Consider the following 15,062-nt stretch of genomic DNA (forward strand, 5'->3'; position numbering starts at 1 on the left):
GCGTTCAGACTGTGTGAAAAATCAATGAAACCTATTAAAGAAACGCTGTTAATACATTTGGAGGTCTCTCGTGAAGAGATTGGTTTGTAACTGCTCTTAACTCATGTTTTAGACCTCGAAATTAATTTCTCTGCAACGATATATCGCGATGGTCGAAGAAAACCATCGATCAGTCACGCAGCTAAAACCATCGATAGTGCCATCGAAGGTTTTGCAGCCCTAGTGTGCAAGTGGAAGAAGGAAATGAAATATATTATTCGAATAAAATCTTGTGCAATTTAATATTAATTTAATTGTGATAAGTTGGATAAATAAATAGTCGCAGGTGTGTTAACTTTGGTCGAGCTGTGGGAGCGCACGCTATACAATACGCGGCAACGAGTAGCATCGCGGCACCAAGTAGCATCGCATCGCGTCATTGCTGTACTAAAAACTAAAAATTGCCGTATTCGTATTCCGCCATTTTGAAAGCTGCGAGTGGAATTTGGACGCGTTGCTGGTAAAAAAATTGTTGAAAACTATCTAAAAAGTGTCTATAATTAATGAAAAATAGAAACAACTTGTGTATAAACATGGCCGCCAAGTGTTTCTACTCGAAAATAGTGTGTGGCATTGTGTTTGGCACGTGAATTTCGCCCAATTGCAAACTCGCAAAAAAACGATAGTGCTGCGGACGCCGCCGTCGCCGCCACCACAAAGAAAAAGGAAAAAAGGAAAAAGCAATAAAATAAGCGAAAAATATGTGCGTCGCTGTTTAATAATACTATGGTCTGGTTTCTGCTGCATTTTCACGGATACCTATTTATTTGATTTGTCTTTTTGTTTGCCACCAACTCAAGTATGCGTGTGTTTGCATTAACCCCTGTATGTGTATGCGGATGCGTGTGAGTGTGTGTGCGCGATAAACGTGTACAAGAAAAATGTAAACGTGCAGAATTCTGATGAATTTTTAAAGCGGAACTATTTTGTGTGTGCATGTGTGAGTGAGTACGTACACGATACACACAACAACGCGTTGTTATAATTTAATGCACAGTTCTGCTGAGTAAGTGAGTGAGTGAGTGAGTGTGCGTGCCATAAAATTCTCTGCAAAACATAAATAAAATTGTGCAATAATTTCCCATACGACTCGACCCGCACACAGATACACATTCATTCGTCCGATTGAAATATGCGTTTGTGTCTATTTCTTCTTTTTGCCTTCTGCCGCTGCCCCTGCGGCTGCCTGTGACTGTTCTGTGCCTGCCTGCCTGCCAGTCGAGTGACAATATACACGCAAGGTTCACTGCGCAACGACCCCTCCCCTGTCCCGGGTATGGTTATACAGTACCCACACCACTGCAACATGCTGTCTCATCGTTGTTTTGCCGCCGCCGCATTTAGCGCGGGAGTCAGAGCGAGGCAGCCTGTAAACTAAAGCCAGTTCGGTTTCTTCTCGGACCCCGGGGCCGTGTTGACACATTTCTACGAGGTTTTTGGTCCTTTAAAGGGTGAAAGTGCCTCCTTGTTGGAGCCCCCCGCCCCCTACTGAACTACTCGTTCCTGTTCCCCTTCTCGTTCAACACTTGCAAATGACGGAGCGACCCGGCCCGAGCGTCGCTTTAAATCGCTTTAAGCAGGCCCGGCCCGGCCCCACTCTCGTTCTCGTGACGTGTGCGCATTAAAGTTTTATCTCTTCCCTCTTGAATGGTTTGGCTGGTCAGTCGGCTCGCTGAGTGGAAGGGATATAAATAGTTTCGCCTGCATATTGATTGGAAATCCATGGCTGCCGCCTGGAATTACGTTTTCGCATTGTGGTTTGTTTATATGCGCATACACACATGCATGGATTTACACAAATACACAGATCCACACAAAACACTCTGGAATAGCCGCACAGAGACTGCGTCTGAAAACGAATTTGATAAAGTTGCTTCTGTCAATGTCCATAAATATTGTGAGCACACCCCCACATTGTCGCCCCTTCCTATTTTCCATTCAAATTGACGCTTGTTCCTAGTTTTATTACAATTTTTTCGCTTGTCGTGTTTTTGTCGCTGCTTTGCCCTTTCACTGTCCGACGTGCCTGTACCCATCTCAAAACACAAACAGACACACACACACACACTTACAATTGCATGCACACACATGGAAAGGCAGACAGAGAAGCAACTCTACTTGTCCCCCGCTCCCTCGCCCACCCATATTTGCAACGGGAATATTGGTGATTTGCAGGGATGCCACTCTATGTGGAGTAGACAGATCGTCACAAAATTAAAGGCTAGAAGAGTATTTATTATTGTTTGGTTTTTTTTTGTTGTACCCTTTTAGTAATATTATTATGAAATGTAAAAACTGTTCAAAATATTCACAAAAATATTAATCTTTCGACATGCCATGAGCTCTTGTTGTTAAACAGATAAAGCCAGCTTGAAAATAGCTAAATGTGCAGTATTGGAATAGAAAGACAACAACAGTTACATTTGATTGTTATGAACTTTTGCCTCTTTCTGGTTCCCTTCTTTGTAATGTTATTCTGAACGTGCTAATAAAAACCGAACAGCTTGAAAATAGCCATCTAAAAAAAAGCTGAATTGGCAACATTGGGGAATTATTACAGTTACAAATACAAGCATAAATATCCCTTTGAACATTTGCATTGTTCTGTCCCGCCCGCTATTCTGCATCGAAAACAAAACTGTACATTCTGTTCCGTTTATTATCACTTGGCATAACACAACATTTCCGTCTGGCCAAAGAGCTCTCGAAAACGTTCCCGTTCCCATCTCCACCGCCACCGCCATCGCCATCGCCCGTTTTCGGGCAATAATAAATTTGATTGTTGTGCTGCTGAAACAGTCCACACCACCCCAGTGCTCGCCCCTAGTCCACCAATCCACAGCTGTAGAAGATATTTATTGTCAATGCTAGTTCCCGTTCCCCCTGCACTTGTCACGGCCCCTTCCCACTCTCTTTCTCTCTCTCTCTGTCTCTTTCACTTGTTATCATTTCATTTTACTTTATTTTCGATGGATATTTGCCGTTTTGTTTGTTGCTGACTGCGCGCGTGAAAAAATGCACACCTGCCCAAAGAATTTCACACTCGCTGGCAACCAGCACAGGCCACAGGCACACTGGGGCGGGGTGGCGTAGGTAAAACAAAGCAAAGCGAAAGCAAGCCACCAAAATACCGAAATAGATGCAAACGTTTAAACGTGAAAGAAATGCAAACAAAACACAAACCACATTGGATCTGGCTGTGTTTCTCTCTATCTCTCTCTGTCTCTATGGCCTGCGCCGTCGTATCGATCTGTGTGGGCCAATTGACCGACGCGGTATTCCCCCCCTTTCCCGTCTAAAGAAAAACAGACAGCGGCCGGTACACACTTTCCGATTGCTGTTCTGCCAAATGCTTTCCGAAACGAAACAACAGCAACATCAGCAATTCGTAAGCGTGCGAGGGCAGCAAAATATACTTACTACACACATAAACTGTATTTTGTGTGATTTTTGTTGTTGTTATTCTGGTCACTGGTCACTTCTGTCGGTCAGCTTGCCAGCTTGCAGTTTTCCGATTTGCGTCATTCGCGCAGGCCAGAAGAGCATAGTAGAGTGCTCGAATCAATATAGAAAAGACAAGAAAAAAAGACAAGACCAAATGGAAGAAAAAAGCGCAGTAGCAGCACCACTAATGAAACATTGGGCAATGTCAGTCCCACAGGCAACAAATTAAGTGGCTCGTTTCCCATAGTACTCATACTTATACATAATCCCCATTTGTTAGCGGGAACAGCGGCCATTTCAGCGGAATAAGTGGAATACAAATAGGGAACAAATACGAGTAAGAGAGAACGTTTAGAGAACTTAAGTTTCGACAGCTGTTTCTGTTGTTGATCAGGTGAAACACTTTTCGCCGTTATCACACTTTTACCCACTTTATTTCAATGGATTTAAAAATCTGAGAAGTTTTAGTGTAACTTTATTGCGCTTAAATGAAAAGAGTTCAAATCGATTGCCATTAATGTATGATGCAATGCCACTCTATAGACTTTCCCCAGCATTAAATGTTCACTTTGTTAATTTGCTGAAAGTGCACATAACATTTGTGCACAATTAATTATTCGTGAACACACAGACATTGCCAGTCAGTCAGAGACATGGCAGCAAACCGCGTGGTGGTGGTAGCTTTTGGCGTCATTTTGTGAGCCGGCTTTAATGCATATGCATGAAACGGAAAGCAAAAAGAAGAGAAAAGGCAGCAAAAAACGCGGGAACGCAACGTCATGAACGCAACGCAGAGGAGAAGCAGTAGCAGCAGCAGCAGCAGAGGAAGCCGTTAATTCGGGCAAAACAAGCTACGCTCTGAGCTTCGAGACCTTAAATCGTTGCAGTTGTCCCCACTCCGCTCCCCGATTCGAATCGAATGCTTGCCGACGCAGTCGCAGTTGCAATTGCAGTGGCACTGTTGGAGAGCAGGGGGACCTCCCCCTCAATTGGTTTTCCTCTACATGGTAGTGTGTGTTGGTTGCAGCATCAGGACTTTAAAAGTTTTCTCCATTCAGCACACACAATCTGTATATTTTCGGCACACAAATGCGCATGACTTTATTTAAACGTGTTTTCAGCGAACACATACAGACCAGACATACAGACACATGCAAACGCAAAAACATGGACGAACACACGCACCCATACCAGAGCATTCGCAGAGCCGAGCTCGTGCTCGTGCTCCCGGCGGAATCGAATCGAAACGAATCGTTCAGCGCTGGAGCCAGAAAGCCAGCAGGCAGCGCGTCGTTATTGTGGCATTAAGCCAACAAACAATTTAAGCGAACATGGCTTTTCCTGCCTGAAATTGTGGCAAAAAAAAAACGTACAAAAAAAGAAAGAGAAAAATAAAACAACCAAGTGAAAGAGGAAAAAACTCTACCATTGAGCGTGTACGTTTGCTCCGCTCTGTTATCGTGCGTCGTCGTCTGCTGCCGCTGCTGCTGCTCCATTCGTGTTGATAAACCGGTTCCCGTCCCGTCCCATTCCTATTTCCATTCCCAGTCCCAATCCCCGACCATAAAAGATATGTACACGGCCGCCGTCGTCATCGTTTGCTGGTTACTGGCGGCAGGCTGCTCTGCTACCCGGCCGGCCCGCCACTGTCACTGCCGCTGCAGCTTGATACGATACGATTTGTGTTTCTGTTGTTAGACAGCCGGCGGCTTGACTGGATCGGGTTTGGGCTCTCGGCTCTCAGCTCTCTGCTTCGGCTTCAGCTTCAGGTAGCAACGCGTCACACACTCAGAATGTATCTGTTAGATACGCGGCCGAGATTTACTGTACGCTGCTGCTCCGGCGCTAGTGGTTGTTGGTGATTTATAATGCCCTCCCCTTCGCTCGGTTTGCCTTTGCGTTCGCGTTCGATGTGATTTCCCATGTTGTTTGATTTGATATTTCTCTCGCTCTTGGATACGAAACGGGCCTGCCTCGCTTTGCCTCGCCTGAAGGCATCAACAGGTTTTCTCGGCTCCAAACACACATTCTCGCCGGAGAAAACGAGTGCTTCTCCCACTGGTGGTGGCAGCGGCAGCGGCGGCGGCGTGGGCGCGCGCACATTGCCATTGCTGCATCCTGTGGCAGCCCAGCCTCTCTGCAATCGACCTGAAACCGGTTTTTGGCGCGCTTTAACAACTTTCAACTGACATTTTTCCCCATTTGTGCTGTGAGTGGTGCGGTGCGGCGACTCATCGACTTTTCGTCTTTAAGCGGCGCAAACTTGTTTCAACAATAAAAAAAAAACAGAAAAAGAAAAATTATAATTCCACCACCATTTCATTTCGGCATCGGTCGAAGTGGTCTCGGTGCCCGAAGTACATGCGTATGTAAGGTCTCCATGTGGACTGCGGACAGTGCGTTTCAGCACAATTAAGCTTGCGATTAATGATTTGTTTTTGTTGAGTTTTTTAAGGAACATGAAAAGTGAATTGGAAAAAGTTGGATTGCCAGTTGACTATGGATTGTGGCTTTAAATTACACAAGTTCGTGTGAAAAGAGTTTCCACATTTGTGGGTTCATGCCATGAGTCATCGAAAACGTTTTACGGTTGAGATTTATGCAATGTTTAAGTGTTTATTTACTCTGCCTAATATTTCTAACTAAATCACATTTCAGCCTGTTTATGGCTATTACCCCCTGAGAACTGAATATTTAAATTAAAAATCCATTAAAAACCTGCAAATACTTGATTAAAACAGCCCTATCTCTGTATATAAACATTCTCAATGCGCATAGAGATGGAAAACTGTTTAGAAATGATGCGTTGCGATGCGCCCACTTGACTTGCCTGCGGATTCACTTACGATTCACCACGTACTTTGGCATACAGGGGGCGGGCGGAACAGCTAGGAGGGGTGGTGTGTATGGTTGGCTATGGGGAGATACTATATTTTTTTTATTCATTGCTGTATGTCATAATTGCGTCGCTTATTTTTGTATTTCGGTTTGCGATTTAGCGAGCGCTCATTCGAGCGTTCTGTGCCCTCGCCAACCCCAGCCCCCCCTAACAGCCAGAGAATAGAGCGTCGAGGCGGCTGTATCTGTGCTGGGTCTTTGTATTGTTGTTGTGGTTGCCATTATTATTATTATTATTGTAGTCTCGTCGGTGGGCACATTTAAACGTATTTCATACTTTTGCACAATACGTGACACATGGCTGATGAGCCACAGTCACAGTCGTTGGGAGGGAGCCAAGAAGGGGGGGCACATGGCTAAACATAGCCTATAGACTTATGAGACTCGCGGCAGTCATTGACGGCTTATCAATGTGCAAACGTACAAAAGTACAAACGGACATGAAATGTTATAGAGAATTGTATAAAAATACACACATATAATATTTATGTATGCCCAGCTGCACAGTGTACTTGTCCAAGTGTACTTTATTGTTCCGATTTGGCTCGTTCATTTTGCTTATCAGCCATCTGTGTGGGGGAATCGCTGCTAGATTGTTCGATTTCATTGTGAAAATAAGTCATTAAGTCAGAGCAACAAAAAACGAACACAAATTAGTAATTATTACAGAACTAGAACATTGTTTTTATATAAAATGTAAACCCATTTAACTGGTTTAGATAATTGTAGATTGTGGTATCCCCAAAGATACCAAAAATACGCCCACAATTTATTGTCAGTCGTCGGTCACATTGACACCGCGCTGGGCTCTGGCTCTGGCTCTGGTTACCCACCAGTCAGATAACAAAAGAAGTGCCTTGCTGTTTTCACTGATAAGATAGAATGTTCTGCTGCTGCTGGCTACACGTAATCCAAAATCAACTGAATACAGGAGGGTACAGTGTGCACGCTGCGTACCTGGTGCTGTCTCTCTCTCCTGCTCTAATCAAGGGACATACTTTGTGCCTCGATAAGCTGTGAAGCACATGGTGGAGGCGGGGGCAATGCCACGCTGATACCATGTGTGGTGGCAGTCGCTTTTATTTGTGCACCGACACACCGTGAACACCAGCTGCTGCTGGCAGAGGCAGCGTTAAGTTTCTATGTTTCTGCAATGTCCTCTGACGCGCAATGCTATCAATGATAATATGTCGATGTCGCATGGCAATGGGGCGGGGCAGCGGCTTTATCGCGCTGATGTTTGCGAAATCCCAAACGAAGCTTGTCATCGGCCAATTTCTGCTGACATTGGGGCTTTGGGCTTTGCCGTTTTGTGCTGAATGCGCGCGCTGTTTTCTGTTTTTTTTTTTGTGTTCCCCCCTCGAACATGGACGACTACATCACATTTCATGTTTTTCCATTTAATTTATGTGTTTTGTTGTTGTTTTATTTGCAGGATTTCAATTGCTCGATTTCAATATGAAGCGCCAAAAATGATTGCAGCACCGTTTGCATCGTCTTCGTCTTGAAAAGGTTTTGTTTCCCATTGATTTAATTAAAGCCATCGTAAGCGTGCGGTTGGGGACGGACGAGAGAACCAATAATAACGCAAGGAACCCAGCAAAGAAATCAACCAACAAAAAAAGGGCCAAAGGGAATAGACAGATCCCCAGCGCCTGTTCTCTCTCTCCCATAAAACGGATACTAAACAGAGCAAAACAATCGAAAAGGATAAAAAACAACAAAGGCTAGCAGCAGTGACACAGCAGCAGCAGTAGCAGCAGCAACAGCAGCAGCAGTGCCAGGACACAGGACAGAAATAACAGAAAAAAATGGACAAGAATCTGATGATGCCGAAGCGTTCGCGCATTGACGTTAAAGGCAGCTTTGCCAATGGTCCGCTGCAGGCGCGTCCACTGGTGGCCTTGCTGGATGGCCGGGACTGTTCGATCGAGATGCCCATACTGAAGGATGTGGCCACGGTTGCCTTCTGCGATGCACAAAGCACCTCCGAAATACACGAGAAGGTAAACAGTACATAAAAATCTTTAATTCCCATTTCTCATCAATCTTTCAATGGTTTTGATTAGGTGCTCAATGAGGCAGTTGGCGCTCTGATGTGGCACACTATTATCTTGACAAAGGAGGATCTTGAGAAGTTCAAAGCTTTACGCATCATTGTGCGCATTGGCAGCGGCACAGACAACATCGATGTGAAGGCAGCGGGCGAACTGGGCATCGCCGTTTGCAACGTTCCCGGCTATGGTGTCGAGGAGGTGGCGGACACAACAATGTGCCTGATCCTGAACCTCTACCGGCGCACATACTGGCTGGCGAACATGGTGCGCGAAGGCAAAAAGTTCACGGGCCCCGAGCAAGTGCGAGAGGCAGCGCATGTAAGAATTTGCCAGTCGTTCAATTTGGATCTATTTTAACTTGTATTTCCCTTTACTTTCGTTTAGGGCTGTGCACGCATACGCGGCGATACCTTAGGCTTAGTTGGACTGGGTCGCATTGGCAGCGCCGTTGCCTTGAGAGCAAAAGCATTTGGCTTCAATGTCATCTTCTATGATCCCTACCTACCCGACGGCATTGATAAGTCACTGGGCCTCACACGCGTCTACACGCTGCAGGATCTGCTATTCCAGTCCGACTGCGTCTCACTGCATTGTACGCTCAACGAGCACAATCATCATTTAATCAATGAATTCACAATTAAACAGGTGAGTCGGTAGCACACTTGAAATATCCATCAGGAATCTAATGTTCTCTCTCGTTGTAGATGCGACCTGGTGCATTTCTGGTGAACACCGCACGCGGCGGTCTGGTCGATGACGAGACCTTGGCGTTGGCGCTGAAACAGGGACGGATAAGAGCTGCCGCATTGGATGTGCACGAAAACGAACCTTACAATGTATTTCAAGTAAGAGATTGTTGTAAAACGAGACATTTTACGCAATCTGAGACGACGTCGCACCAATGTCGAGCACGTACCAAACTAACCTAAAAACCTTTGAACGCTTGCAGGGCGCCCTCAAGGATGCTCCAAATCTGATTTGCACACCACATGCCGCCTTCTTCAGCGATGCGTCCGCCACGGAGCTGCGCGAAATGGCAGCCACTGAGATCCGGCGAGCAATTGTCGGCAATATTCCAGATGTGCTGAGGAATTGTGTCAACAAGGAGTACTTTATGCGCACGCCGCCAACCGCTGCGGCCGGTGGCGTCGCGGCGGCTGTTTATCCCGAAGGTAAACTACAAATGATATCAAATCAAGAAAAGTAGAGAGAATCAACAGACAGGCGAGAGAGAGAGAGAGAGAGCGAGAGAAAGAGAGAGCGTAAAACAAGAAAACAACAAAACAAAAAACAGAAAACAGAAAAACAAAAACAGAACAAGAACAAGAGAATCAATTCAAATACAGATACCCAGAAAATCGTTTAAAGAAAAATCATTAAATACTTTATGCAACACACACACAACCCATACACACACTAGCACACCAACGCACACACACACACACACTCGCAAGCATACCCCAAGCAGATGTATGTATATGCATCCAAAATCATAATTCTATTCTTTCTCTGACTCATTCGAAAAAGTATATATATATATAGATAGACATACCAGATAGACAGACGGACGACGGCAGATGAGAACACGCTGTAAGAGTTGATGATATATAAGTGTAATGCAGTTTAAGCTATATAAATATATGTATACAGTATATATATATATATATATATTTATATATATATATCCGTAAAGAGGGGGAACCGCTCCTCGGTTAGAGAGAGAGTGTTTCGATGTCGATGTCGATGCGGAATGCCGGAGGTTTAGAGCGCAGCCGTTGTTGGGCCCAAGTTGATTAACTAGTATGTATATGTAGATATATGTATATGTGTCTATGTATTTGTATATGTATGAGGATTGTGTGCAAGAACTTCAAGAGATTATTCAGCTGCAACTTTCACTGGCTTTGGAGGCGTAGGACTCCCCTGCAGAATCATTCTTCAATCTTAAATACCAAGCAAACGCACAAAACTATATGCATATATATTGAGGGACTCACGACACAGTCCAGATGCATAGATACATATATAGATATATATATGTTACATACAAAAACAAGGTGAAAGTAAACAATATGATGGATTATTGTTGTTAATATCTCGCGGCGACTTATCCTACCCAACTTCTTCTTTTACAATTCCAAGTCTTTTCCTATCCAAGTCCTTAGTTACCCAAGAAATACTCGTAGCCCGTGCTTTCGGCCTTACTTGAACAGAAACTAGAAACAATCAGATAGGAGGGAGGAGTCTGTGGCATCACCACGCTCTACTCCAATTTATGATTATCCATTAACAAGTTAACACATTTATAAACCAGAATCAACCAGAAACAAGAATAGCGAAAAGAGAAATACCAAACCAAATCGTGGGAGCTGCTCCCTCGTTGAAACATTTCAGAATAAAAACAAAAACGAAACTCAATTTTTAGTCATAAGAAGGAACAGAAAATTGGCCTGGCTAATTGCTAATAGAAATTTGCGCCATTTATTACTGACTTTCGATTGTAAACAAGAAACAAATTTAAGAATTTTTGATTGAAATTTGAAAATGTGAAAAAAGATGAAACTATAAAAATGCTATTCTGCTGCTCAAGCTCTGCTCTACTACTATCTACTATATATTGCATAATGATCTCATCATCCAAGTTTATTTTCGCCTTACCGAACCGAACCCCAAACAAAACAAACCCGAAACCGAACCGAACACCACAAAATGTTTGTAATACAGCAAAGAAGTAATATTTATATACGTTAATACATATAGGAGACAACACGGCGCGTTAGACTAGACTCTCAGCAACCACATCTATAAATAGAAGGAAAGAAACTACAATTAACATTTAAAGCATAGTCTATGTACATTTAAAATATAAACAGAAAAACAATTATATTAAAGCAAAAAACAAAACACCCCAAACAACAACCACAAAACAAAACAAAACAAAAAAGAAACGAAGCAAAACAAAACAAAACAAAACAAAAAAAGGAAAGAAAAGAATAATTAATACATGTAATATTAATGAACCTAGATTTACCTTTATGATCGATGATCATTGAGCGAGGAACGGATGGAAGAGGAATATTATGGGATCATCAGAGAGTGGCCCTGGCCTCCTTTTCCCCACACTCCCAACTCCCCCTTACCCCCTCTCCACCACACCCATTAAACATTGTTAGCGTATAAATTGTAATATTATTTAACGGATTAACGAGAATACATATATATATATATATGTATATCTATATATATATATATATATTTACAAAACATACATTTAAAAGCGAATCAGATGGACGCGCAACAATTGTGAGAGTATCATTTTGTACAATTTTGCAATTTAAGTTTAAACAAACGAAAGAAAGAAAGAAGGAGAAAAACAAGCTTCAAGCAGTCGGCAATGCCCATGCCTATTACATATATTGGATGGAGTTTCCTTAACTTTTCTGAAACAAAACTTCTTTATTTATCTACTCCTTTATGGCTCATATGACAGAGAGAGAAACACACACACACACACACAGATACTCTAATCTAATCCAATCCAATCGTTTTCCTTAAGTAAGAAACAAATATTTCATTAATACATTAGTTAGTGTACCCGACCCCCGCCTCAACCAGCTCCCACTCCACTCCACTCTGTTTTTTGGTTTGTTTGTTGTTTTGTAGGGATGCAAATTTTGTAATAAAAGCATAAAGCGCATATACACACACATAAACAACAGACACACGCATGCCACACACACACACATAAACAACAGATACACGCATGCCACACACACACACATACACGCACACGCACACACGCGATCCTATATAGCAAGCTGCAACACAACAAATGAGCAAAGTAAAACATAAATAAGCATAAGCTAAACGTAAAAATAATGAGTAACGAGTAAACAAAAAAAAAGAAAAGAAAAGAAAAGAAAAGAAAAGAGAGAAAAAAGTAAACGTAATGAGTAAATGAGACAAAAGAATAAAATACTGTTATTTTGTAATGTATAAAAGGATATTTTTAATAACTGTGAAAGCTAAATAAAATTAAAGCGTAACAATTGACGATGAAGCAACAAAACAAACGAAACAAAAAGTAGATGAACAAGAAAGCTGATGATTGATTGGAGATGATGATGATGATGATAAAAGAGAAGTTAATTTAAAAACCAAGAAAACCTTTCCAGAAAACAATACAAAACAAAAAACAAAAAGAAACCCAAGAAGATAAAAACAAATAAAAACAAAATCTTTAATGAACCAATTATTGTTTTAACTTTGCGGATGTCCATCGGATCGTGTTCGTTGTTCCTTTTGTGTGGCAGTGTTGCAAAAGACTGTGTTTTTCCCAAACCATCACTGCCATTCACGTTTTTCCATTTTGGGATCCAAGCAAGAATTGAGATCAAGCAGCAGCAGAGCAGCAGAGAGAGAGCAGAGCAGAGCAGACGAACAAGCCTTATAGTACCTAATGAGATTGAAATAACTTACATCTACCTATAGCTATCTGTATATGTAGTTTAAGCTCTCGTAAGCTCATTCGTTTCTCCCCCAGCGAAAGTCAGTAATTTATGGCTTTTTGTACCATTTAGCTGTAAGGAACGGAATGAATACCCGTACAGGGCAGGGCCTGGTTCCGCACTCATCGCATCACAGTCCCCAGCCCCTGTGCTCCCAGTCTCCGCTCTCCGAGCCAGCCTATAGAAACTACGCTCATAGATCACACGCAGTCACCACCACCACCCACCCAGAAACTCAGACTCTGCCAAACTCTATCCAATGTCTACTACTCGCACAAAATCAGAACCCAGAACACAAGCAAAAAAGAATATCAATCCCCCCTCCCCCACATAAATACCAACAACAACAACAACGAAAAAACCAGCAACATTTCATAATCTTAACCTAACTATCAAATACAAATACAAAAAACAATCGAAATACAAAACAGGATTAAATGGCGGCTATTATACAGGCGCACTGCATCATCGGGCACACAGCACCACACCGCACGATGGTCCCCACAGTACAACAAACATTGGCAGCAGCAGCAGCAGCTCTGCTCTGGCTCAGCCGCCGCCGCCGCCAAACTCCGTAGCCGCTGCTGCGGCCGCCGTGGCCGCTGCAGCAGCCGCACTCCTGCCGTCACCGGTGCCGCCGACCGTTGTGCCCACGGTGCCGCACTTGTCGCCGCAAGTTGGTGGACTGCCGCTCGGAATTGTGAGTAGCCAATCGGTAGGTACACGTACCTCTGTTGTCTTGTGTTTGTGTGTGCGCTATGTGTGTCCTAAGTTTTGCCAGTTACCAGTTACCGTTACAAGTTGACACTCCCACTACCACTCCACCATGTCGTGGAGCCGTGCAAACGCCACGTGTGTGCTGCGTATGCGTGTGCGTGTGCGCGTGTGTGTTTGTGGGATTAGATAGTTTGTTTGTGTTTGTTGCTGTTGCTCCTGTTGATCCTGTTGTCTGGCAGCCAGTTGCCCCCGTGTTGGTCGTAGTCAAGTACCTTTATGCAATTTGTATGTAGTTTCGTGGTTGGCTAGGCTAGGGCTACTAACAGAGTTTGTGATTGAGCTGCAGATTGAGCTGCCCCAGTCGAAGATTGTTGATTCTAATCCACTTCCACTCTTGCTTTTAGCCCCTGAGTGCGCCCGACCCTAATAATCATCTGTTATCGAGCATAAAAGCGGAGGTTAAGGCCGAGTCAACGGAGACGCCGTAGGCTGTTGCTGATGCATCGCAGCTGGAGCCGAGAGCTGGAGTGACAACGGGCAGTGGTGCCTGGATATCGCACCAGCGAGACGAGACAAGCGTGGCCAGTAGATGGATAACCAACCCCCAACTATACTTTGCTGCTAAGGAGAGTAGTCGGCAGTCGGCATGGTCTGTCTTTCAGTGTCGCCTCTTCTGTCCTATTGCTGCTGTCTGTCGTCTGCTCGACGATTCCAGGCGCACCTGCGCCAGCGCTTGATTTGAATTTTTCCAAGTTTCTATGTTACATATATAATTTAAAGTACGATACACATTTGCATTACCACAAAACCCCAAAACCCAAACACACAAAAGAAGAAGAATAATCGGCAAAGGAAGGAAAGTAAGAAATGCGATGCAAAAGAGGATGAAGCGAAAAGGATGATGAGAGACAACACCACACCACACGCCTCAAAATTAACTACATATTTAGTGTTTAATTTGTAACTATTTAGAACTTTATACAGTTACAATCGTAAGATTTTTATTTGTATTGCAGGAAATTGTAAGTGAAGAAAGAAATATGTTACTACATATAAGCGCAAAACAAAAACAATGTTGGAAACTTTTAAATTACGAGAGAAAGAAAAAAGAAACAAAACAAAACACACACAACAATTATGGCATACAAAACAAAACAAAACGAAACAAAAGCAACACACAAGATGAGAGACGTTTAGTGCTTAAGATACGTTTAAAGTACATAATAAAACAAAAGAAAAAGAAGAAACGAGACAAATGAGTTTCTGTGCGAAGACAGCATGCAAAACGGAACATTGCAATGCATTGGTGTTGGTAAAAGTAACTGTGATGCAAGTGTACGTGAGCGGCAGCGCAGCGTCAGAGGCTTTCATATGCACCGTTAGGCCGTGCCGAGCCGTG

General features: G+C 43.3%; 1 protein-coding gene across 11 annotated transcripts; it reads left to right on the top strand.

The window, feature by feature from the left end:
* Positions 1-181: 181 nt before the first annotated feature.
* LOC117897663 (C-terminal-binding protein) lies at positions 182-14,913 on the top strand. 11 transcript variants are annotated; one of them, XM_034806651.1, is made up of 8 exons: positions 182-325; positions 7,817-8,387; positions 8,451-8,756; positions 8,823-9,083; positions 9,143-9,283; positions 9,388-9,610; positions 13,378-13,661; positions 14,068-14,913. In XM_034806651.1, exons 2-8 carry the CDS (start codon positions 8,193-8,195, stop codon positions 14,149-14,151), a joined length of 1,494 nt encoding a protein of 497 aa, XP_034662542.1. In that variant the 5' UTR covers positions 182-325; positions 7,817-8,192; the 3' UTR covers positions 14,152-14,913. The 11 variants fall into 11 exon arrangements, with proteins under 11 accessions (XP_034662542.1, XP_034662541.1, XP_034662548.1 ...); XM_034806650.1 differs by having other exon boundaries at positions 214-499; XM_034806657.1 differs by having other exon boundaries at positions 214-499; positions 13,402-13,661.
* Positions 14,914-15,062: the final 149 nt, after the last annotated feature.

This window comes from Drosophila subobscura, chromosome O (assembly GCF_008121235.1).
Source record: "Drosophila subobscura isolate 14011-0131.10 chromosome O, UCBerk_Dsub_1.0, whole genome shotgun sequence".
Taxonomy (NCBI): domain Eukaryota; kingdom Metazoa; phylum Arthropoda; class Insecta; order Diptera; family Drosophilidae; genus Drosophila; species Drosophila subobscura.

Bases quoted from the DNA above. Each gene is read 5' to 3' on its own strand.
- LOC117897663 (XM_034806651.1), top strand. From the start codon at position 8,193: ATGGACAAGAATCTGATGATGCCGAAGCGTTCGCGCATTGACGTTAAA. The intron at 8,757-8,822 runs GTAAGAATTTGC...ACTTTCGTTTAG, and splicing joins AAGTGCGAGAGGCAGCGCAT to GGCTGTGCACGCATACGCGG. The intron at 9,611-13,377 runs GTAAACTACAAA...AATACAAAACAG, and splicing joins GGCGGCTGTTTATCCCGAAG to GATTAAATGGCGGCTATTAT.